This window comes from Orbicella faveolata, unplaced genomic scaffold (assembly GCF_042242905.1).
Source record: "Orbicella faveolata isolate gen_17 unplaced genomic scaffold, um_ofav_v1 contig_47, whole genome shotgun sequence".
Classification (NCBI taxonomy): domain Eukaryota; kingdom Metazoa; phylum Cnidaria; class Anthozoa; order Scleractinia; family Merulinidae; genus Orbicella; species Orbicella faveolata.
The window spans coordinates 4,216,204-4,242,586 of record NW_028301577.1 but is presented as its reverse complement, the minus strand read 5'-3'; the positions used below and the strand labels follow the sequence as shown (position 1 = coordinate 4,242,586).

Sequence of the window (26,383 nt, the reverse complement as noted above, 5' to 3'; positions counted from 1 at the left end):
GGCATCAAAAGTGCCTGGAAGTCCCCTCTTTCCAGGGTAGGTAAGCTATTTGGTATAACACTAGATTAAAGCGGGCAGTACGTCGAATCGTAGAGCAAATTAATTCCTCAGCTTCCCATAAGTGCGCTGTGTCTAATAAGCGCCTTTTAAAAGTGTTTTTGTTAAAAATCGGCCTTATTCCAAAACAGCGTCCCGATCATCAATAAGCACTTCAATGGGTGCTTTGTTTAGACTGGAAGTTCACGAGTGCGAGAGACGCGTGCAAACAAGAGGCGCGAAGCTAGGTTTACGAGCCTTGAAGGGAAACGAGTGCTGTGATTATGCCGGACCGTATTGTTAGAAATAAAACTGTCTTGTTATCAGCTATAAGCAGGCAGGTTTGGGACGAAATACCTCAATTAAAGATTGCTCAATTTTTCTTTTTGTTTCAGCAAAACGACCTTTGTTCATTCCACTATCTCATATAATTACCCAGCTCTTGCCAACACAACTGAGCTGGTTTTATTTTTTAAAATGCCAAGTTACATGGTCTACGAACAATACAGTTCAAACGGATCCCGTTCCCCTAATAACGTCAGTGAGTCACAAGATGGAAACTTTCGCTTCGTGACGTTTAAGGTAAGTAAATTTAAAATCAAACAAATTACTTCTTACTTTTACCAGTTAAAACATGAAACTGTAGCTCCAACAAATATGGGCTCTAACGACGTTGCGTTTGGTATTTTCGGAGAGGTGTTTAAGGAAATGAGTTTAGCTAATACTGAGTAGATAGCCTGCGATTAAGCGAAGACTCGTGGGCTTCGAAAGAGCTATGCAGAGTTTCCCCTCACAAATATATTTAGCCGTCCTCCTAAGAACCTCGCGCCATTCTACCATTTTATTATATGGCTAGCCCCGTGAGCGGCAAAGATGAACCGAATCTTGCGCTGCATTTGCTGGCTACCCGAGCGGGCAATATGGCGCTATCTTGCCCACTCAGGATTACCCGCTGTGTCCAGCAAGAAATAAGCGTTCTTTTACCATATAATACATCCTTCATTGACCAAGCTTGTTCGGTCAAGATGGTTGGATATTGGCTTCGTTTATTTTTGCGTGTTTTTGGACCTCTTGGCCAATTAATATTCAGCCATCTTGACCGAACAAACTTGGTCAATAACCTATAACACTGTAGTTCACTATGTTACTTTCAACAGTTCAAGAGACTGCTGACCTCTGAGCATGTGGACATACAAGTTGCAGTTCATGTAAATCAAGACGATGGTTTTGATGATGGTTCATTTCATAACGCGCCGTGTGTGGTAAGCCTGAGATACCAAAATGAAAATCCATGCGGATCAGCGACTCTAGAACACACTGAGGTGGCCATGACACAAATTTCATTCTACAGTCCAGGTAAAAATATGTTACGGAACAAAGAATGAACCTTAAAACAAATGGCTAACTCTTTCAAATATGCATCGTTTCCTGATGCGCACCTGATTGCTCAAGTACAAAAGACGCCTTTCGCTTTTGTCTAATCAAGTTTTTTTAGTAGAGACTGGCCGAGGTCTATTCATTCCCGTGAACTTGTCTGACTACGCCACGGTTCACTTTTAATGTATTTAACGACAGCCTGTATGTGGTAGACAAAAGCTCGCCTCACCACCCCTTTCTTCGTCGAATATTTTGCTCTCGCTCAAATTTGGGAACGGCCAGAAAGCTGAAAAAGCCCCAAGTACGCCAGCGCTATGCAGGCTAGTCGCTCACGAAAGAGAAATCTTGTTAGCGACCGATCATGGAAAGAAGAATATTTGAAATTCCTGTTTATCTTTCTCTTGTAGAGTGCGACGGTTTTGGGGCACTTAATCACTTATTAGGAGGAACGAAAGACAGCCAGATAACAGCATCCTCTAGTCACATTAGAAACTCTCCGCCTTATAGCGCAAAATTCGAAGAAGACCTCAGCGGTTGGAAGCCACTCAGGGGATCTGGGGGAGAATTACACACAGTCCATTTCATACAAATTGATCTGAGATATGTGATTCAAACTAAATTTGTGGTGAGTTTTTCTCACACTAAGACTTGTAAAGCTTGAATCAAAAACAATATTTTATCTCATAAACGTGGCCAGCGATGGGTCAGTTGGGGCAGCCGCATGACAGATCAACCTAGCCTGCGTGGCAGGCGTAAAGGTAGGGAGAGGGGAAAACTAGAAGCGCGATCCCTTAGCCACGCAGTGTAACATCCACCATGAGGCCACGCCGCTTTATATTTTATCCTTATTGTTTATTTATGTAATTGTTAGGGCCTCTAGTGACATCAGTTTTATTCTTTGTACACACTGAATGAGAAACCCTGTTGTAGCCTGTGTACATCCGCCTCATTCCCTCAAAAGAAATGATTTTTTTGAGGGGAGGGGAGGGGGCGGATGTACACAGGCTACCCTGTTGTCAGGTTGCCATTAAGAATATGTTTTTTCAAGTTTTCATAAGACGTCCAAAGGAAATGGCCTAAGGTTTTATCCCCCAGTCTTCAAAACGTCTTGCCTTGCAAGCTATTGGTTGAAGACCATCCTTGTGGATTTTTCCTTCTGAAAGTGCAACACACATTTGGCAATATAATGGATATTTCGGCCTCCAGTATTTCTAAGCTCCAATAGCTGTTCACGTTATATTGCCGATTCCTTTCGACTTCCACTCTAAGTATTTGTTATACTCAGTCTCGTTCGTGCCTAGAAATTTTAGGTAATCGGCCAAATGTTTTGGACTCTTGAAATCACCTACTTTGATGACAGAGTGCCGCAGATTTCCGGGCAGGAACTCGTCTAGTTTGTCCGTGCTCATTACCACAGGAACCGAGCCGGCATCCAGAGCATTGGTTAGCTGATCATCAACAAAATAATCGCAGTCCTGATTAAAGAATACCAGAGTAAACTTGTACCTTTTGGCTAGTTCTGTTTTGAGTTGTTTAAAGTTTTTGCCATTTCTTGAGCCGTAAATCCCAACTAGATCATCTTTGTTCTTAAGACAGGCTCCATAAGAATCGACCTGGACAAAATTCATCAGCTGTCTAATGTATTCAGTCCGTACAGGCTCACAGTTCGAAAATGCCCGTCTTTTTCCCCAGCAGGTAGTGGTGGTGTTAGCTTCGGCAACGAACAAAAAGGTTGAGGAAAATCATAATCTAAACGATAACTTGTCAACAAACTGAATTTGGACATAAACGTAGCGTTGGTTAATAGCGGTGTATATACCGGGTTTTCTAGTGTCATCACAATCCACGGCACAGATTCCATTGAAGGCATCATGTGTGAGTCTCTGGCATGGACGACGAAGCCGTCGGCGTCGCTCGCTCGGGATCTGTCACCCGTGACTTCACAAGGCACAGGGCATTCACCTTTCTTCCATGCCAGCTTTCTATTCATATGCTCTCCAAAGTACGTCGGCCAGAAAATGATAAGCCATGGCTTCGTTTGGTTGGGTAACATTTCAAAAACCCTGGCCGATCCTGACATATTACTGGTAGGTCCTTCCACCTCCTTCTGATTCTCCTTATCAGACTTAACCGGGAGATTTTCTGCTGTTAAGTAATTTGCTTCAAATTGCCATAACAGTATTGTCCAGAATATAAGGCAAAGTAGGAACTTTTAGGCGAAGGATTTCCTAGCCATGTTGACACACATCTCGATGTACTCATTTATATGCACCTGTTGAAAGACATATGTGAGGTCAAGATGGCTCGATATCGGTCAAGTTCATTTTTAGCGTGTTTATGGACCGAGACGGAGTCGAGGTCCACAAACTCCCAAAAGAAGGAACGAGGCCAATATCGAACTATCTTGACCGAAAAAGCTTGGTCACTAAAGTATTTATTATGTGGCTTTCGGGGTAATTTTTCTTGCGGGACACGATAGTCCCGAGCGGACAAGATAGTGCCATTTTGCCCGCTCGGGTAGCCAATCACAGCGTAGGGTTTGGTTCATCTTGCCCGCTCACAGAGCTAGCCATATGATAGATTTCCATATTAGACACAAGAATGTCGGAGGTCGGATGCGAAAACGTCTGTGAACAGTATTTAAAAGCCTGTAATTAACAATTCATTAACTGCTACACCAATCGGAGAAATTGAAAATATGGATATTCTACGTGTTGAAGACATTTGATGGGTAATAAGTACAATCGAACCTCTCCACAACGGACCCCTGGGGAACCGAGGAAAGTGGCGGTTGTAGATAGGTGCGCTTGAGATATTTGTCGAAATGTCCTCGCAAAAATTTACAGAGCCCAATTGGCCTGTCCCGATTGTGCTTGGCAACTTTTGAGCAACTTTTTGCGGTTCTAGAAACCAAGAGCAAGTTTTGTCTTTCTGAGCAATTTTTGAGCAAAACATAGGTTTAGAGCACATATGAAGCACCAAAAAGCGAACGATTTCATGAAAACCTCTATTTATGCGAATTTCTTGAATGTTTATCAACCTTTTGAAGTTGGAACACATAACCTATTACTTGACAACGTTGGGCATGACGTCAAATGAACCATGTGTTTTGTTCCGTTTGACTAGGTTTCAAGCTATTTTTCTTAACGGATGTTAGTAATTATTGTGAAGAACGAAAAATAAATCTTTTAGTTAACGTCTATATAAAAATTATCAAGAAATTTAGGAAGCAACTTTTTAGATTTTGGCGATTTTTTAGCCACTTTTTGGCATTCCATTGAGCAACTGCCTCCGTGATACACCAAAATGGGGGCCGGAAAATAATGTAACCAACTGGAACTTACTTTGGTTATCTAGGCCACTGATTATCTGTACTGCTGCTACTTTACACTACACAAATGGCTAAAAATCACGAGATGAGTATTTATTTTTCGACAAACGCGATCGTAGCTCTATGTCACACACCGCCACAACTCTGAAAAACGAAGGACGCTGTTGAGCTGAAAAGCTGTCACTATATTTACATTTCACACCTCTTATGCCTGGTGAGGATAAAAACTCTGGTGGCTCTTTAGTACTCGATGACGTCACGTGAAACCCATCTATACGGTTACTCCCAGGTTACTCCAGACTTCTCCCAACTGCCCGCGTGCATCCATAACTCAAGAGTCATGTAGCAGTTCTCTCGATAACTTTTAAGGGAATAATAGTAGACAACAGAAACAATGTACTACGCCCTAAAGCAATAACAGCTGGCACAATAATAAATTAATTAGTAGCAGCTTATGAGAGCTACTACTTGTTTTATTTGTGGTTGACGACAAAGTTCAGGTCTTTCTGGAGTACTGGATGCAAATGAATCGCATTGTATTTACCTTTTTTATCTCTTTCGTTGTAGTTTAGAACAGTATTTTATGTTATCTTTATTTCTTTTGTATTACGCCATCTGCGACCAGTATCAACAGATGGAACTCAAATTTCTCACAATGAACGATGAAGGAAAACAAAGCATCCTATTGGCTGGTTAAAACACGCTACCAGTTGACTTGATCTGCTTTCTAAAATTAACAACGAAAATTCGTTTCTTCGAATTAAATAAAATGTAAGCAGACAAAGTCTAAGTACTTCATTAAGTTTAGTAAACATATTAGCTTGGCGAAAGTCAAAACAATGTTCACATTGCCAAAACTCCTAGCTATACTAAACACAAGCTTTGCAGCTGATATGAAACTGTCGTGTTACTTATGCCGACAGGCGAACATGTACACTCTTTTTTTATTTTATAAGAACATCTAATTTTGGAGCTGAGGCTGAACGTTCTTACATTTTTTTGCGATCTGAGGCTGAAAACGTTCTTAAGACGTTCTTAAATTTACATGGTATACTTTGTATCACCTGATGACTTTGATGATGTGGAAGTTATTTTGGAACAGTTATAAATAATCGGCGTTGTCTTCGGCGCCTTTCATACATTATCAACAATTTAACTCGACGAATATTAAAAAAGAACAAATTTTCGCTTAAGCATCACAAACCTACCAACAATAACATTCTTAGCTTTTCATTTCGAATAAAAATAATGCTACTTATTATCCAACTGCAGCGAATGCCGTCCAAATAACAGTACAAATGTACAGCGATATTGCACAGTTATTTGTACTGTAGAAAACCTGTTTGCCGGACACATCGACGCGCCCACGCAAAACTGTCAAATTCTTCCTCTTTCACTGTGAAATTTATTGACTACAGCAGTTGGATAATCTCTTTTTATAGATGTTTCGGTGTGTTGTATCGCTGTATATTTTTACGCGTTGTTTGTATTTTGACTCGCCCTACGGTCTCGTCAAAATACGGCACAACTCGTAAAAATATACAGCGATACTACACACCAAAACATCTAATAGGATGTATGTAATCGATACACTTACCACAAGTCATAAAGATGCATTAGCTTCGTCCTTTAATGCACAGCGAATGATTCTATCGGTTTCGAAATGATCACCAAAACTTAGAACAAAACGGTACGCTTCAGGATCAGCCTGTGTCGTCTGTGCTTCGTCTTAACATGCTGATTATCAACATCTTACTGTGTCGGCGTCAGCTGATGCTTGTGCTTAAGCGCTAGTTAGTTTATGAAACCCTTCAAAGTTCTCTGTTGTATGTTTTCGTTCGCTTTTTTGGCCTTGACCGTGCACAAAACACAATAGTTGTTTACTCCTTACTGAGAAACTAACCAATAGAAACGTATTGGTTACGTAATTCATGCATAGTGTATGAGCGCAAAACAAAAGATTGTGCACGGTCGTAGACCTTCCAACATAAATCTTGGCATCTTTGTTTGCTCCTTTGATGTTTACCGGGCTTCATAACCAGTCCCCTCTACTAACTATGTTAAAACCAACCTTTAAAGTCGGATTCCATTGTTTTTTTTTTTCTCTGTTTATTTCTTCTGATCTTCTGATTGTTATTCATAGACTGTCCATTGACGTTACATGCAGGTGTTATATTTTAGTTTCGCCCAAGAAAGTCACGCAATTCACACAGCGTTACAAGCTATGCTATGTGAAAATAAATTCCGTGCTTTTAATCTTTTTTTCTTCTGTATTTGCCCTTCTGGTTGTATATAGGGCCAAAGCCAGAAAAAAGTATACGGGCTAGGGTGTCTACGATGCCTATAAAAAAACGAAAGAAACTAACAACAGGGCCGAGGCAAGTGCTGCGGCCCTGCTATAACGAAGATTTGACAATACATTCGTTACTTTGGCTTCCAGACATTTAGTAGTGGTAATTTCCATTCCACTACTGTGTTCATCGATTGTAATGAAACGTGCGAGGAAGATAACCACCCGGGGAGGACTCCCTCAGAAAAAAGACGGGAACGCTCGTCGGAAATTTTGAAAAGGACTCCTTATATCGGAGTCTCCCCCCGGGAATAACCAGTCCCAAATAAGCTGTTCGTTTGAGCGGGAACTTAAAATCTGACAAAACTTCCAAAGCTGATTCCAACATCTTCTCCATGTCCCATTGTTTTACGGATGGTTGTTTATTTGTCCGTCGAGAGATGAGGGGAGATTCATAAATTAGAAAAAGCCCCCGCCCCTCCTACATGAACTTAATAGGGAGTTTAAGAAAACCACGACGCTAACGGCAACGGGAACGTAGCTAAACAAAAGGTTGAATGAGCAGAACAATGGCTGTGCACGTGCGTTATAATTCTTGGTACATGTCTTTGCCGTCCTCTGCAAAACAACAACGTGAAATGACCAAATTCTACGTTGCCTGGAGAACGTGAACGACAACGGCTAATTTTTTAAATTTATTTTCCGAATTTAACACTGTGTTCTATATTCAGTTTCGAGGTAATTTTGACAGTGAGAAACAAACTAAATGACTTTAGGGTATCGTCAGATTTGTAGGTAAAATATAAGTTCATTTTTTAACCGACGTTGTCCTTGTCGTCGCCGTCGTCGTTTCTTAAACTCCGTAATAATTATACAACGGTCTCTCATAAGACACCAACCAACAATGGTAATCTGAGAACATTCTTGGTCAAAGTTGTAGTTGTTCATTGTGTTGAAAAAAATAATAAAAAAGCTTTCTCGTTTGTCCACGCTATATCAGCAACGATCGAAATGCGCCGACTACAGCTGTTGAAAACCAACCAATTGTAACCAGTCGACATCATCGCCTAATAAGGACTGCCAGTATAGAGTCGATCCATGAAACAAGTGACTACATCGTGAGCAACGATAATACTATGATGTAAACATTATTGGTGTTTTAAAAGAGTTTTCTTTTTACATTTTACTTTGGACAGGCGTAGTCCAAAATCATTTATTTATTCATAGTATCCCTCTAAAATTATTATTTTTTTACCTTGCTGAATCTCCCTTTCATCGCAAGATAGATATTTATGTAAAACAATAAGTTAACATGGTGTAACATGATTTACTGACATGATTTACTCTTGCAGGCTGCAGTTCAAGGTCTGTCTCCAAAGATTCCAACTGACAAGTTAGTTTTAGTACTTAGTGAGGATGGAGTGGAGTGGACAGAAAAGAAAACTGCCATTGAAACAGGGGTAAGGAACGTGAAAATTTAAACAATGGAATCAAAGGGGATCAAATAATCACTACCACGCGAGACTAAGTAATTTAAGACTGAAAGCAAGAGATTGTGATCATGCTCTCTTGCTGAAAGGTATGACTTGGTGACGTTTAAGTCATGGGAACGAGGTTGCCGAAGAAGTTTTAATTGGATCAGAAGCTGGTCTGGTGCTGGTCTCGGCTCGTATTAACAACATCGACAGTTTCTGATGTCCTAACAGCCTGCTTTCCATGTGCCTCAACTTGCGATTGTTGAGGTCGATCTTTATTTCATCGCAAAGTAGAAGCGCTAGCATATTTTAGAATAACTTGGGATATCATATAACGACATTCACACCATTTGTTTTATATCATAAGATTGTAATTTTGAAGTTAACTTCTCTTAATTGCAGAGCGAGTTTTAGCTGTCGTAGTTTGTAGATTTCTTTTATTTCGCCAATTGTCGGAAGATGGCAAACTTTCTAAATAACAAGTTTCTGCTTAATAAAAGCCTAACGAAGTATTTATTTTGGCCTAGGAAATACTCGCACTTCCCAAGGGAAATTTGTATACTAATATATTTTCTGTATGTTATTAAAACCTATTGTAGCTTTACTCCATATTTTCAACACTTTGTTCTCAATTCGTTTAAAATCAGTGCCTTCTTCATCTTAATTAAAACTTAACTTTCTTTCAATAGAAAGTTAGGAAAAATAGACGTCTTGATATTGGTCCGTTTACTAAACGTTTGAAATGCCCTTATTTAAGTTATTCCTTAGAATACAGAATTTTGCACATGTAAACAGAACTAGCTTATTTTAAATTCTTTTGTTCCTGAGCTCCAGGACAGCTGAAACTACCTCATAAGATGGAAATGAACTAATTAATTTTCCTGCTCACAGATAAAGTCTATGAATATGTCATGTAGTGGTTAATTACAAGCCGTTGTGATGAATAGAGGCTTCTGAGAATAGTCCAGACTCGTACACATCTGTCGTAGCCTCCGAACGATATTTAAAAAATTCCTGAGCTAGCTTGGTCTGACTCCTTGTACAAGACAGTTCTAAAATCCGTTTGGTGACAGCAAGGCATAAATACTAAAGAGACTAAACAGGTTTTTGGACCTGGCTATGATAATAACTTTAAAATGTTTAAAATAGCAAAAATTGGATCTTCGTCGGTTTGGGATGACGGGAAGAGTTCCTATTATGATTTTCATCAGAACTTACGTTATAATCGTTTAGGTGACTGGAACAGGAACAGTGAAGGAACAATTGTCTGATCGATTTATTACGTGCAAAGGTTTCACGAACATCAACTTTCTGTGAAGAGCCCGACATGACAAGACTAGTGTTACAGTAGTTTCCGTTGATATTTTTTCGGTGACTTTTTTTATCCTTACCCAGTCCCTCTCAAACCTGCCTGAGGTGGTAGAAGACTCGCACGAACTTCATCCTAGCAAAATCTAACTCATCTAACGTTGAGTCTTATATTAAGCTTCCCAGAGATCGATGAGTAATAATGCCTATTTTGTTTTTTTCTTGCATTTTTACCCTGTGAAGGTTGATCGAAGCGCTGGAAGCACTGTAACAGTAATAAAAATATTCAAGTTCACAACCACTGCTCGTTTCGTTCGGTTCGTCCTTCCTCCTTTTCAGAACCCTGGAGGAGAACAACCTGTTTATAAGGTAGAGTTGTATGGCTGCCCAGACGAAGGGAAAACAAATGGTAAAGGCAAAAAAGGTAAAGACAATAGAAAGGAATACACTAGAACTGAAAAGCCAAAGGCTTACATAGATCTAAGTCTTGTATCGCTTTCACTCGTCCCGCTTTCTCAGTAACACTTATTAAGTCGGGTCTGTTTCCGTAATCTCGTCCACCTTTTTGAACAACTATGCCTGAGAAATGTTTTGACGAGAAGTGAAGATTTAATGGGCGAATCGTTCTCAAAGAAATTCTTAACAGCTTAAGACGTTGCTTTAATCTGAAAATAGTCCAACGGATTACGCGCCTTCCTTTGAAGTGTTAAATTAAAATTGGTCTCACATTAAGCATCCAACCTAAGATTGACATAACAACGGCTCATCTCTACAACAACAAAAACAAGCAAATTGGAACATTCTCTTCTAGCCTGGATTTTAGCCTTACTGTTTTGGAACTTCTCTAGATATTGAGTAGTCGAGCGGAAAGGCTTCAATCAAAACAAAAACACTGCATAGACATTCTTCATTCTTCTTTGATTAAGTTATTACCTTACTATTTAGTACTCCACCCGGCCGGAAGACTGCTAGTTCTAGAAGAGATCAGAATTTTTTGCGAAATTAAAAATAAAAACAACCAGAGCTTTTTTATAATTTTGTGTGTGGTTTTCATCGCAGTTTCAGTGCCCGTGGGAGTAGGAATGGAATCAGATATCATAACCGATAACCAGCTCGCCTCGTCCTCAAACCAAGGCCCTGAATATGGAGCCCAGTACTCCAGGTTGAATTCACGGTTAGGGGCAGGAGCGTGGTGCGCGGCATCATGTGATTCATCTGAGTTTTTACAAATTGACCTTGGTCAAGTCTATCTTATATATGAGGTAAATTGTAACGAATATTGAAATGGGAATTTAATCTCAGATAGTGTTTTTAGGTTCGCCTGACAGAATAAAAGGTGTGACGAGATTCCATGTTGTGTTTCTAAGCCAATTCTTTGAATGACCAGCAAGAGAAAAGTACCATAAGACTAAAAAGCTAGCGGGTCTAGAAATGAGCGGCTGAGTTAGAAATGAAGTTACATCCCTTCAAGTAATTGACATTATTATATGGTTAGCTCCGCGAGTGGGCAAGATGAATCAAATCCTGCGCTGTGATTGGCTACCCGGGCGGCAAGATGGAGCTATCTTGCTCGCTGGGGACTACCCGCCGTGTCCCGCAAGGAAAATCTCCCCGAAAGCAATGTAATAAATCCTTTATTGACCAAGCTTGTTCGATCAAGATGGCTGGATATTGGACTCGTTCTTTTTTTGCGAGTTTATGGACCGAGACGGAGTCGAGGTCCATAAACTCGCAAAAAAAGAACTTGGCCAATATCCAGCCATCTTGACCTCACACTTGGTCAATAACCCATATATACCATTTTGTGATCCTTTACATGAAGTTGGAAGTACAGAGCAAACATGACGATTCAGGAGACACAAACTCCGTGTTGTCATTCTACTTTGAGTACAGCGCTGATGGAGCATTATGGGAACACTACACAGCTAATGGAGCAAACAAGGTACCGAGTTAAAAATATCTCTTGCGCATTCCCGATAAGACATTTGTCCTTTCCTGCGACAGCTCTTTGACCATTTACACATTTAAACTAGAAGACCGCTAACAAGTATCATCCTCAAGTTATCAAGGATCACATTTTACTTCTGTAAAAAGAAAGAAACACCAGACATTTTGGCTAAGGAAATAGTCGTATAAACTTTTTTCCCTGAATTCTACACCGAAGTCGTTGCACTAAATGGAGTTTCATTCTGCATGTTCTGTCACTTTTTGTAGCCAAAGCGATTACAAATCACTTACTACCTTATTTTGATATCGTGTTCAGTCCATCACTGGCCTACGGCTTCTTTGGTCAGTACAGCAATGATAAATGCAGGTGATGTGATATAATAAGAATTAAAACCCAACAACTATAGAATTTCAAGAACATTTTCCTTGCGGATGAGTCACAATTTTGCTTCATTGTGAAAATTAAAACGAGTCCTTCCCCCCCTCCCCCCCCCCCAAAAAAAATACAGACCTCCTTTTTCTGGATTTCTTTTTAGCTTTTTGTGGGAAGTCCTGTACGAAACCTGGCTGTTCGACACAAACTGTTGTTCCCAGTTCACGCGCACTTCGTTCGATTTCGACCTCAGACGAACGAGTGTGCCAACATGGCGTGTATGAGAGTGGAACTCTTCTGGTATCCAAATCCCGGTAAATGTAAAAGAAAATAAATAGAAGTTGTTCTTCCTTGAATGGCAGTCAAAGACCGTACTGAACCGTTTCAAAATCTAACCTCGAATCTAACCTCGAATCTAACCTCGTCATTGGCGTGATAATTACCATCGACATTTAGTTGTTGTAGATATTTTCAATTTTCATTCGTTTATCTATTTACTAACCAAAACAATTTATCTCTTGTAGATCCTGAAAGTCCAGTTATTTTCGCACGAAGTTTTCTGCTGGAAGAATCTACCAATACGATGTTTGCTTGTAAAACAGAAGTTAAAAAGTAGGAAACCGTTATGCTTAATCACACGACTCGTAATTGTTTCTTTTGATACATTTATAGTATAGTAATTAATTTATTTGGAATTTATTCACCTGTAGTAATTACCAAACGTGGTGGATAAACTATGAGCGTTGCTGTCGTTTGGAAATAAATTCGAATCATTTGCCATATGAATCTAGCTCCGAAAGATTCCAAACATTTCGAAACAGGGGCAAATGTATGGAAATTTCCAGAAAATCCGGAAATTGTTGAATTTCCGAAAAGCGAACCATTGAACCGAAAATTCGGGAAATTCCGAGAGGAAAGTCAAAATCGAACGGACGCTCACGGTAAGAAATTTCCAAAAATCTCGGTATACCTCGCAAGGTTGTCGTCTTTTTCGGAATTTCCGCAAAATGCCTTTCTACTTCTCACTGGAATTTCCGGAAATTCAAACCGAAATATTTCCTCCAATGGAAAGCGCCCATATTTAGTTATCGGTAGTTATTTTGCCTTAATCCATTAATTTAACAATCATTTTATATCAAGTGGAAAGACATCCAGAACTGTTTTTGTACGCACCATAAAATAAGTTAGGATATATGCTGTGATAATAATGTAACAACAATGTCAACAATTTCAAAAATTATGTGTATTTCTTGTTCAGATCTGAAAGTCATTGCAGAGGAAGCAACGACGGCGGTGAAACTTGGAAAGGTAAAAACTACATGTATATGTTAATAAAACGTGGCTCAATAACTTATCAGATTAAAGAAACAGTGGATCGAGGCTGACAGGTCTCACTATGAGTTGTATTCATTGTAAGGGTTGATTTGAGAATGACAACGTTCTTTCGAGGAAAAGGCTTGTTGTCGAATTTCTAGGTTATAAGCGTAAGATAGCACTTTTCTCTGCTGGTGTGAGAAATTAAAACATTGTTACTAAGTGACCTGGCGTCTCAATATAACGCCATGCCCAAGGTTTCAATTTTCTGTGTAACGTGACAGAGAATTACTACCTCGTTCCAAGTGAGGGAAAAGACCATGGGAACCGGCGAGAAAATTAAAAGTATAAAACTCTTTGATTTCTTTCAGGAAGAATATCATGTAAAAGAGGTGTTGTTTCTTAGTTTTTTTCACACTGAAGCAAACGTTAATAGTCTCTCAGATATCTCATCAATCCAACAGCTCCGCTTGGGAATTGTACAGTTCCTGTCTCCTGAGCGAGAGGGGAGAGGACATTTGCTACACGTGTAAATAATTATCAGGACGCCTAACAAAGGAACCGTTGTTAAAGCTTTCCTGTTTCATTCCTAGATCTGCATCAGAACGTTTTGATTGTCCTTGCCTATAACCCAATCGATAACGTTTACTACGGTATCTCCACCAACAAAAAGACGTTTCTGAGAAGCAAGTCTTTCCCGTTTTTTACTTGGAATGGAATCTCAAACAACATTTGGTTCAGAGTGAAGGGTTCTCCGTCATTAATTACAGCCACTGAAGTACCGTTCATTCCTGCGTTGCCGGGAAGTGTGCATGAACCATTTGCAGCCTTAACCCTGCCACCTTTTAGTGCTTCACTGAAGCGGCGACGACGATCTGTTGCGCATATTGATATGTGGGGATGTAATTATCTTACCGTTCTTTATTGCTTCTCATCGTGTAATATTCTACACTGGGTATCGTTATTCATGACATTGTAAAAACTTATGGGAAATCGCTCTGGCCTGGGACAAATAGACGAGTGCAGCTAGATCAAAACCCGAGTTACTCGTTGGGTGGAAGGGTGGGTCGCAAACCTCTTCGCTTTCGCGGCCTCGAGTAGAGTGATGGGGTTTCTTTGAAACTGTCACTCGTATAATACCCAGGGTATCAATTACCAATGGAATTTAAGTTTTCATACTTGCAGCAATGTTTGTAAAACTACATTGAACTATTTATCAACAGTTGAAATTAACCGCCATAGCGAGCTGGTAAAGGTGACGTTTCGAGTGTTGGCACTTCGTTTGAATCCTCCACGTACAGGAAAAAAAGATGGCGGCTGTACATTTTACCCCAACACCATGTGAACCGTACACAGCTCAGAAAGTACAAGGAAAACCATATTATTGCAATACTTGTCCCTGTGCTAACGACATGTGTATGTTAGGTTTGAAGACGTTAGAACATTTATGTACGTTTTTATGAGTGTTGTTAAAGTTTTCGCGCGCTAAGAATTATGGGTAAATGTACCAGTCGCTATCTATTTTTTTCCTGTACGTGGAGGATTCAAACGAAGTGCCAACACTCGAAACGTCACCTTTACCAGCTCGCTATGGCGGTTAATTTCAACTGTTGATAAATAGTTCAATGTAGTTTTACAAACATTGCTGCAAGTAACGGGGCAGGGGCAGGGGGAGGCAAAGCGCGGATGGAGGAAGGGCGCCTGCAACGCAGGCTAACTGACGAAAGGCTAACGCTCGCAACTTGAGCGACTTATTTACTTATTCACTTGTTTATTTACTTCTTTCAACTTAGCTACGTGCTTCACTTGACCGCTGATGCAGCACAATGGCCGGCTTCTTTAGAAACTAGTAACTTTGCATATTTTTATTTTTTATTTATTTTTTTTTTGGAACTTTGCATATTGTTCAACGTAATTTTTGTCTGGGTATATTTTTTCCAGCTTCATCTCAAGGACTTCTTTTTAAACCAAGAGGCGCGATTGTTTGGAAGTTGGTTTATTCTTGGATCGATTATCCTTACGGTATGACGCTGTGGTGTGGCTTCTACCATACCGTGGGGAGGTGAAAAATGATCTGAGACGCTCGCTACCCAAAAGGGAATCCTGTGATGCGTTAAAATAGGCTGCACTAATTCGGGTGGCATCGGATATGAAGAAATAAAAACAACAAGAATGCAATGAACTAGCTCAAGACAAAATTAAAACGTGGTACAAAATCAGAAAAAAAAACACTGTTCTGTGGTTATACTCAGAAATTCTTAATAAGCAGCTTCATATTTATCTTCTCCTAGTCCCTTCCTAAGGCTTCCATGTAATGTGGCCTATATACGATTCCTGAACAAGCTTTCTCTCCTGTTGTGCTTATTTTTCCCAAATTTAATCAGTCGCAAATCCGAAAACATAATACTAATTATAGCGTGATGAGATATGATATCGAGCGAGGAATATAAAAAGCGTCGGTATTGTGATTGGCACCGCTTCGACTAGTTGATACAAAACAAACTGAGCCAAGGTCTTTTGTAGCTAACAACTGAGGTTTACACAAGCATTTGCGATTTGATCTTGTTCAGAGTAATTTAGCTGCAATATAATTCATGGGGTGCACTGCATGCCGAGTCCTCTAAGGGGTAATGTGGTCTTGCCCAGAGCATTTAATACATCATTATATAAAGTAAAATATCACCAGAACTTCCTACCATTCTCTCTCCGATAGATATCAAGGTTGGCTGCCTGGGAATGCCCTGTGAAAAAGGCACATGCTCAAAAATATCCGATGGGGGTTACAAGTGCAGTTGTTTTCCTGGATTCACAGGAAAGAATTGCAAACAAGGTCAGCGTATTGTAGACTTGAGCATTGTTGGATCAATAGCTTTGTTGAGTATATAAGATTTTTTCGCAAAGTTACGTACAAATGAAGTTTTCTGATGATGATGATTAAAATAAATCCATTTTGAAAAAAAATTAAGGTGGCTCCCTATAGTTTTACGATCGCACGCGCGTTTAGGACGAAAGCTCAAGTAATCTGCGCGCGCTCAAAGGAAAACGTCAGTGTCTTTCGATATTTTATGACGTCAACACAAAAAAGCAAAACTGATAGTGAATTTTCTCGCGTTTCCTATATTTTACTTTAGTTGGACCTCGTTTTTCAGCTAAATCTATCTGACCAGTTTTTCTGCAGCGGTAAAAGAAATAAATTTGCAAAAATCTTAAAACTGCCACTACAAACCCTACTTTTTTCGTGTTTTAAATTTGTATCCCGCCGTATTCAATGTACTGTAAAAAAAAAAAAGAAAATTTCACCGAAAGAAATTCAAGAAAATCACAAATAAAACCATAAAAGCGGTAAACAACGCATTTGTTTGGGCATTTATAAATCAACATTAAAAGCCAAGATTTGAAGAGAGCTTATTGCTTATTACATTTAGTAAGTTTGAGAGGACTGGGTGTAAACAAGAATACAAAAACAGCATTCAAAACATAACACTTGCGCGCGCAACGTAATAAATGACTACCCTATGGAGCCACCTTAAGTACTAACAAAGTGTCTAAATTACATTTAACGGGATATTATATATATAAGATATTTATAAGAATTTGATCAAACTATCTGAGCTTTCATAACATTATAGAGAGTTTGGTAATACTACTCTTAAATCACAGTCCGTGAGGGTCCACCAGTGGATAATGACACATCATGATGTGTTGTAGAAGGGCTTTCATCCTGTGTCTGCTCTTCCTCTCCCCCAAAATAAAAAAAATTTCGGACTTTTAGTGGTCAGTGTAAGCTGTTTCGGTCCCTGGGCCTCATTCCGACGGAGGATTACAGCATAGACCATGTGAGGAATGTAGTTTGAGTGACAGGTTTCAATCACGTCTTACAGATATTGATGAATGTGCCAGCAACCCCTGCATCAATGGAGCTACCTGTGTGGATCAAGTGAACAGGTTCAACTGCACCTGTCCCCCCGGATTTACTGGAACCCTTTGTGGCATAGGTAAGTTATCTTTTCCATATAGTTTAGTTGACGGAATAATTTTATTTCATCTGATGTCAGTTAGAATTTTTCGACCCATTAGGTAGTCTTGACGTATCAATTAACATGGTGACCACGTAGGTCGAGGCAAAATAAAAGTGACGAGCGTAAGTGTACGGACACTTAAGACTAAAATCCTCTTATTGTACCTAAAATATAGGTTTAGCCAAGTCTAAAAGCGGAGTTCCCATAAAATTCTAATCATTTACTCGAAATTCACCAGTAAGTATTTCAGACCTATTCCAAATACTGTGCCCTTGCTCCATGGTAAATCAAACCTACACACTCCCTTCGATAATTCCCCTAATATCCTTTTATCTGGGTGCCCATAGTAACATCATAATTTGGGAACGGTCTTGACCAAAAATCAGCAATTCCCGTTACAGTGCTGCTAGAATGTAGCACAACAAAAAAAAAAGCTGTCTAGGAACATTCTCCTGTTTTGGGTAACGAGACATTGATGAGTGCGCAAGCAGTCCATGTGTCAATGGAAATTGCATCGATGGTATAAATCAGTACGTTTGCAACTGTCATCCGGGAAATGCAGGCGTCAACTGTGAACTTGGTAAGACAAGCTATTTACCTTTTTAGACCTTATTTTATCGCTAAGGGGAATAAAAACTGGTGAGAATTTGCCGGTACAGCTGACCCCCGCTTTATGGGCACATCTCTAATACAGACATCTTGTTATAAACGCTAAGACGGAGAGTGGTTTCGGTTACTTCTTAGCTCACACAACTTGCCCGCTCATGCGCACACCTCATTGGTAAATAAACCATAGGCGGGCCGTGACTGTATCTCAGTTTGACAAAATTTTAAAGTTCCAATCTGTTAATCATCCATCTGCTTTGCTTTGCGTCGTAACTGCAGGAGAAATTTTGTGCCCTTTTGCCTTTGTTTGTAGAAAATTCTGCCTCCCCCTTAACTCGCCCTCCTCCTCCTCCTCTATTTGTTGTCGAGGCAAGGTGGAATTTATAGTATCCGTTTCCGTAACTACTGAAAACTATTGAAGGGGTGGTTACTCCCTCCAGCTTTTTGCTGGAGCTCCGTTTGGTTACCAGTTCCGAGACCGGGCTATCCGGGGTGCACAAGAGGCAATTAAGCAATGTAGCACTAGCATATTGCCCAGAAAGCCTTACGATCTGTGAGCGGGCCCACAGCTCCCCAGTTAAGTATCATCACCCCTTCCACCCCAAAACTTTAAGTAATAAATCCAAATAATATATCAGGCTCTGTTGCCGTTTTAGCTCCATTCTACATTTACCAAAATATTCTTTAGGCTGACAGTAAATTTAATTGGTTTACCTTATCTACGGCAACGGTGAATGCCACGCCTTCTTTAATTAGCGGGATATCATTCCCATCTTGGGAATTATCGCCTTTGCAAGTTACAATCGGACTGGGATATAAATAAGATTACTGACAGCTGCTATTCATGTTTGACAGATCTTGATGAATGCGAAAGCAACCCATGTAGCAATGGAGGTGTATGTGTGAATGGAGTGAACAAATTCACATGTAATTGTATACCTGGATTCACCGGACTCCAGTGCGAAACAAGTAAGTTATAAATGAACTTATTATTACACTGATACGCCACGTTACCATATTAGGTCATGAGCTCGTATTACATTGCAAAGTCGTATATGTTTTTTGTTATTTGCACGCGCCTCACGCAATCAGTACGATTTTAGGATGATGCGGGATGTAATTCACATATTAGAAGCCGAAAAACTAAAAATGACAGCAGTGGATTAATAAACTCCTTATTGGATGGCTTTAACATATGATACGCGAGGACACTTTGCTCATTGCTTGCAAAATATCCGCGCGTTGAATAATCGCATAAGGTGTAGCTACTAAGCAAATAATAGTTATCTATAGAGAAACTGATGTTAGAGTAAAAATGCTGGGTGGAGGTAATTTGCTGTCTGCTTATGTTGCGGTTTCAAAAGTACTTGTTATTTGACCAAGTTACGTTTTCTCTAAACCTAGCTAAAGTTACCCCCTTTTTTCATAACCTGACTGGCAGTAAGTGACCTAAGGCAGCCAATATTACGAACTGCCTTGCAGAAATTAAGTGCAAGATCTTGGTTGTTTTTTCAACAAGATATTGACGATTGTGTAAGTAACGCGTGTGTCAATGGAGATTGTGTGGACGGCGTGAATCAGTACACATGCAGCTGTTATTCTGGAAACGCAGGTGTACACTGTGAGTTTGGTGAGTAAGTATTCTTCAAGGTTAATAAAGCAGTGGTGAGTATCACCTCTGTAGGAAGCTATATCTATTAATATTCACTAGATACTGAAAAACTGACCAGCAAGCTCGGAGGGCAGTTGCAAAGAAGCCAATACCAAATATTTTGGACTGCAATCTTCTAAGAATTGCTTTGCAAATCACATTCCAAGAAATCGTTTTTGAATCTGCCTTCATCTTTCCGAGATTTCGGTTTATTCTCCACCCCTTTATTAGAGCTAAAAAAAGTTAGAAGCCTGTAGTTGCTGTCGCTCTTAATTTTGAATTAGAGGCACGTAAGTGCAAGTCGACGGTTCCTTTCGACAGCAGCGTTTTTGCCCAGTGCTGCTCCACGACTCTATCTACGAAACTTTTGACAATCTATTTTTTTGTTGTTTTTCTTCAAGATTTATCCTGTGTGACCAGTAATCCATGTTTGAACGGTGGAACCTGTATCCCTTTATCTGGAGGAGGATACACCTGTAACTGCACGTTTTTTTATTCTGGTTCAAACTGTCAGTTAGGTAAGTTATGTTAGTGGAGGCGTGGTGGCCTCGCGATTAGTGCGCTCGACTCCGGATAGAGCGGTCCGGATTCAAACCCTGGCCGGGGACATTGCGTTGTGTTCTCGGCAAGCTAAGACGCTTTACTCTCACAGTGTCCCTCTCCAATCAGGTGTCAAAAGGGGTACCAGCGAATTTAATACTGGGGGTAACCCTGAGATGGACTAGCATCTCATTCAGGGGGAGTAGAAATATTCCAAGTCGCTTCACGCTACAGAAATCGGGAGAAATGCAGACTTTACCTGTTACCTTTACCATGTTAGTGACGCAGCTTTCTTTTGACTTAACACACCAAATTAGCAATACATTCACTACTATTGTATCCCTTGATTCACCTTCAAATGAAGTGACAATACTGCGGTCTCCTTACCTCCTGGTGGGTTTACTGTTTCGCAAGAGAGCTTCGGGGTCCGCGATTCACTGCCGAAAATTACATGCTGCATCGTTAATAATAAATTGCCCAAGTTTTGAAATTTTAACTGTTTGCTTCTTTGTCTTTTATCTAAGTTTTTTTTTTTTTTTTTTTTTCGCAGGATCATTCTTCTGTCTAAGGCTTCCCACGTACTCTTTCGACCCACCTTACTGGCCAAACACCGGCAAATTCGACAAGATCGCTTTTTCGCTAAGCGCGGATCACAAACTCTTGGGAATTGCTGTTGGTTCCACCGCACAACAAGGCATTCCTGTAACTTTGACCATCAAAGTAAGCAACATCTCGGGTGTTGTCATCGCCTCTAAAACTACGCAGCATACTTTTCGTCAAGGAATACCCGACTACCCCGTTTACTTCGACCAACCGATACTTCTGACCCCCGGCCAGCAGTACATTGCAGCTTCCCTGGTCGAGGCCGAAGCCAATATGCCTGAATTGGCAAGAAGCTTTGACGGCTCTGCAATCAGATTTTGTAATCCTCACCTGACAGTTACGTTCTCGAATGTTCCAGCAGAGGAGATGGCTGACTCTAACGGATCAACAGTCCAAGAGGGCCAAATAATTTTTCTGTATTTTAAGCCACCATAAATATTTCTTTCATTGTTGAAGCTATGCCAAAGTTTGAGAAAAGGCACAGAGTTTGATGATTTGAAGAGCAGTCTTCAATTAGTGTCGAAAATAATTCGGAAGTGCTTCCACCAGTCTTTTCAACCAATGAGATGCAAAATCAAAATCAGTCGCATTTTCCGCTATGTGGACCTTGCACGCGCTTAGTGCCGGTTACGTGTATCACTATCTGCTTCAAATTTTCATTGGTTCGTTTAGTTGTGTTGTTTATGTTTGATGTGATTATCAATTGTAATGAACTGTTTTCTTCCAAAGATGCTCAGTTGACGATTGCTCTAAGATATTATTGAAGTTACACAAGTTTGAAATAGACGAGCAGTTTTAAACGTTTAAATCAATTTTCTACCTGGCCTTAGCATTCTTACCATAAGCAGTTACAGGCATTATAGTTGCGCCTTTTCTGTCCGTTTTTCATGAATATTTGGAAGTCTCTTATATTAGATTTCAAATCATTTGGTTCTTAACGGTATGGCCTGAAGTAGCGGGAGTTGGTTCACGCGTAGCTAGATTGGCACACATGGTGATTCAGCGTCTTTCGTGATGGCCGCACCAAGATCAGTTTATTTGTACCACAGACAATTTGTGCAATTTTCCGATTAAACCGGCCCCTACATATATAGGCATCTTCCAATAGCTATCTCGCGATTGAAATCACTCCCGTTTTGCAGGAATGGTTTTAGCTGAACTTACCGTGAACATTAGCACTAATAAGGCACACTGAGACCAGTTTTGCCCTTTTTAATGTGTAATAATAACAATTTAAGAGCGTAGGCGGCTATTATTTGAGATATAGGTAGAAAACGCATAGATACCGAATATAGTTTAGAAGAGCTTGGCAATTGAAAGACGTAAAAACCCAAATTTAAAGAAAAAAGGATCAAGAAGTATTATAAAATTACTTTCGAATGATCCCTGGAAAGGACACAGTACATGCCCAATTAGCTAACGTGATATGTTATCAAGTAATTGAAGCTAACTAATCGTAATTCGTTATATAATCGTTACTCTATAATTTTAATCTCCGGTCTTAACGAACGGAATTATTTCTAAATACCAAAAAGGGAATACATCAAATCTCTTTTAGCTTTAGATTGTAAACAATTTGTAAACAATTTGGAAATATCGTTGATTGTACAGAGCACAATATTATAGACTGTCTTACTCAAAGTATACAAAGGATGGGGCTCAAATGCTAATGGTGTGAGAGATGGCCACGTGATTTACCGAGAGTTTGATTTTCCGAGGAAATAACGAAGGGTGAAAACCAGTGTGGAGTATTGAAATCATGTACAATTACAACCAGCTCGTCCTATAGCTTTCTCAGCTTTCGAATTTCCCTGCAATCAAACCATGAGCTCACTGAAACCGGCTGTATCAGCAGCTCAAACTAAATATAAGGCAGCTGTGACTAGAGGGTAGTCCAAGTAAACGTTTTTGTGGCTTCCCAAAAGCGGTGTAAGGCAGGCACGGCGCATTCAGTGATGTCACTGATCTTGTTCCAGCGATAATCTTGTATTATACCTTGTATATATCTTAATATTGTATATCTGAGCGATTTCGCAAAGACATGCCCGCTAGGTTTTCGCTTGCTAAGCTAGCAACCTTAAACCCAGGGGGGGTTCTGTTAAGGCCAGGCCGGGCACATGGCCCAGGTACTGGCCTATCTGCTGGTGGTTTGCTGGCGGCCAGCTGTCAAAAGCAGGAGGGAGGCGATGGTGTCTTGTACTGACACCCCCAGCTAGCTAGACTTTGAGTTTTCAGCGTTAAATAACCTTGATGTTGACTGTGTTTCTGGGTATTTTATGTAGTTGTTTAAGCTTGTTTGAGACTTCTGTGTCGACATGGCACCCTGCTGGAGTGGTCCATGCCATGTGCATGCGTGAGGAGCCAATCTCCTAGCCAGAGGTGGGGGGGGGGGGGGGGAAGTCAGAGGACTTCTGGCCGGTGGGACTGTCTTTGAGCCAATGCGGGCATGTTTTTGCGATTTCGGTCAGATATATTTTAGCATTTTAACCGGTTGTAGCATTTGTGTCTCCATTAAGTTGCTTTTTACTGTTATCTTACTATTAGCACTTAAATATAGGTATACATTTATTCGTTCATTCATGTATTCATTTCATATGTGTGTCTACCAAATTTAAGCAGAAAGATAGAAAAGTTATTCTTCTCCCATTCTAAGCCATCCCTAACCCACACAAGTTGTCTTGTGGGTTAGCCGTTCATTTGCTTAAAGCTACCTTAAAAGCTCTTTGATCAAGTCCATTCCCCCGGGGGGAGGGAGTGGGGGCAAGCGTTCTTGGTTTCAGACGTCGAACTACTACCGTGCCGAACGCAATTCATAAATAATTAGAAAACATTTCTTTCGATTTTCTGCACAATCGATTGTTCGCGTTTTGGTCTGCAACAACTATTACATTTGACGTGTTGTTCGACTCGAGGACATACCATGGCGTTTGAAACGGGTCTTCAAAGATCACGATCTTCATAAACCTAACTGTTATCAAAAACGCAGAGGCGGAGCCTCCCCGTAGGATTCTACTGTGTTCAGCATAAGTCAATACTGTGCTAAGCTTTAGCCTTATTCTATCTTCGTCATCCGTAATAACAGACGACAGCCCCCGGGAGGGAATCCCATGTAAAAAGGAAGGGGGTGCTCGTCGGACATTTTGAAAAGAACCTCTAAGAGTTACTAAGATTGTGACTTGAAATGTTTTTCAACCTTAAGAGGTACCAATTCGAAATCAGCACATTATCCAGTTGTCATATTTGTTTCGGCTCAATATCCTTAATCCCTAAAAGGTACAACGAGCACACCCGTCCTCTTTTATATGGGAGTTCCCGGTAGGGAACCAGGTAGGACTTAAACCAGGTACCTCTGGATTTCAAATCTAGCGCCCTAAACTTCTCGGCCACGCCGCCTCATCACAGTGGTAGCCTTAGGCCTACGCGGCGCTCCTCAAATTTCTCAAGGCTACGTAGGAGTTATTATCCGAAATTTCTCGAAGGAAGCTTTCATCACATGTACTAAGGTCACCAAGCGTAATGACATACGAATACTCACGAGTACAAACGAATACAAACAAGTCAGGAACCCATCAGATAGGCTCCTGACAAGTAAAATACACGAAAAGAAAAGAAACCTTAGATTGCATGCGCCGTATTGCCCGTATACATTCGTCCGTCGGTCGCATGTATCTATGACTGTGTGTTTACGTCCGGGGAGGGGTACTCCCTTATATGGGCTATATAGACCTCAACCAATTTTTCTGGGAGTACCCCACCCCGGGGGATGTACGTGTGTTACTGTTAATGTTACTTGATGTAACTCATAGAACTCGTGTGGTGTTGAAGGACGAACATATCACGCAGCGGCTGGTAATCGAGCCCAAAACAAAGATGGCGTGATTTTTATCATTTTTATGGTGTTACCGGGAAGTATTTACTATTGTTTTTAGTAGGTTAAAGCACTCGGCCTCGGTCTTCTGTTTTCGGTTTATATTTTATTGGAATATTTACTTCTTCCTGGAATCATGCTGTCATCACTTGGCTGACCAACGAGCAGGTTCAAGCACGGTTTAGCTCAGGCGTCCGTGCGAGCACAACTGCCTGGCCTTTGTCAACATAACATGTACGGAACGCGAAATGTTTTACGGATGCTGTGTCGTAGCTCAAATTAGCAGATGACTCAACTGGACTGGCCAACGGCACACCAATTCAAGTGTACGTACGTGAGAAATACAAACTAGCAGTCTGCAAAACGTCCCGCGGATGGCAGGAACGCCCCCTACCTCTAACTGTGTAACATATATCTTTTTTTATTGAAAGCAAGGCAAGATCATTGTAGTATTTACACCCGGCGACACGAAATGCGTTGGACACTGCTCTTGATAACCTTCTCTGCTCTACTTGTTCCCCTCCAGGGAAAAACACGACAACCACGTTCTTGTAAGTATTGTTGTTTGATTGTTCTATTAGTTGCGTATTGAGGCATGGCTTATTAAGAAACTGTTAGTTTTAAGATCATGGCGTGTCCGTATAGCCTCGACAAATTGTGGAGACGGAAGCCAAGCAACAAAACAAGAGAGGCTCTTCTGGGCTTACCATTATATTTTATATTCTCATTCGCTCGTAAATTTGGCCGTAATTCTCACAGCCTAGAACCCTAGTGTCCAGCAAGAGGTAGTTTGAGCGAATAAGCCGACCTCTAACTGGTAATCTAACCCAAGGTTTCACGATTCTCGTTTTTTCAAATGCACCAAATAGATGGTAATGATTTGACAATCATGTAACTACCTTAGTAAATATATCGTATACACCGTTCTGAAGCTAGCGTTGCTTCCTACGCCATGAAAAATCAATATCTGGTCATATCTCGACTCATCGTTACTCGTGTGCGCGCCGTTGCTTTTCTAGCAAGACGCAGCAACCATCAACGTGGGCTATAAACTAAGCTAAGCTAAACCCGGACTAAAATTACCGATAACATTTGTGTATTGTGATCTCAGTGCTAATATCAGTGAAATCTTAAGAAATTCATCATTTTGCCGATCTCTGTAGTATTTCGTGGCGATCGAGTATATTGTTTCTCGTGTGCGATATGCATTACAGAACAATTATTAAACCTACAGCTCACGCATACTTAACAGTGGTTTAACATATTCTCCACAGACAAGGTTTGTGTCTATTCGGATTACATCTACTGCAACTACTGGCAAAGATTGGGGTTTTGCAATCCACGCAAGGCTTTCTTCAGAACAATGGCAGTGAGGTGTAAGAAAACATGTGGCCTATGTGGAGGTAATTTGTTACCCATTTATGATTCAACGGTGCAATATTTCGGGTAGCAGAAACTATTGTTGTTGGTGTTTATTTCCGGATGAATTCTCTGTTTTATGTCATTTGTTTATCATCAGATCACCAGGAAACTGTCGACATTTCATACACGGGTTACTTTTTAAAAAAAAATTATCAGGATTTGGAACCTGAGCAGGAATGATGTAGGAAGGCAAGAATGACGTAAGGCGGCTACGCGCGAGAAA

The 26,383-nt window shown here is 40.4% G+C and overlaps 1 protein-coding gene and 1 pseudogene across 2 annotated transcripts; one reads left to right on the top strand and one right to left on the bottom strand.

The window, feature by feature from the left end:
* Positions 1–404: 404 nt before the first annotated feature.
* On the bottom strand, positions 405–6,652 carry LOC110065821 (GDP-fucose protein O-fucosyltransferase 4-like; annotated as a pseudogene). Its single transcript, XR_016204250.1, has 2 exons — positions 6,342–6,652; positions 405–3,685 (listed from the first exon to the last, which is right to left on the bottom strand). The product of XR_016204250.1 is annotated as a GDP-fucose protein O-fucosyltransferase 4-like (transcript).
* Positions 432–23,446, top strand: LOC110065552 (uncharacterized). The gene is made up of 18 exons (XM_089279799.1): positions 432–618; positions 1,194–1,392; positions 1,821–2,038; positions 8,387–8,494; positions 10,061–10,241; positions 10,877–11,079; positions 11,640–11,759; positions 12,301–12,451; positions 12,662–12,749; positions 13,396–13,445; positions 14,045–14,353; positions 15,393–15,473; positions 16,165–16,281; positions 17,333–17,446; positions 18,932–19,045; positions 19,596–19,706; positions 20,129–20,245; positions 20,818–23,446. Exons 1-18 carry the CDS (start codon positions 514–516, stop codon positions 21,303–21,305), a joined length of 2,874 nt encoding a protein of 957 aa, XP_089135925.1. The 5' UTR covers positions 432–513; the 3' UTR covers positions 21,306–23,446.
* The last annotated feature ends 2,937 nt before the right edge of the window (positions 23,447–26,383 follow it).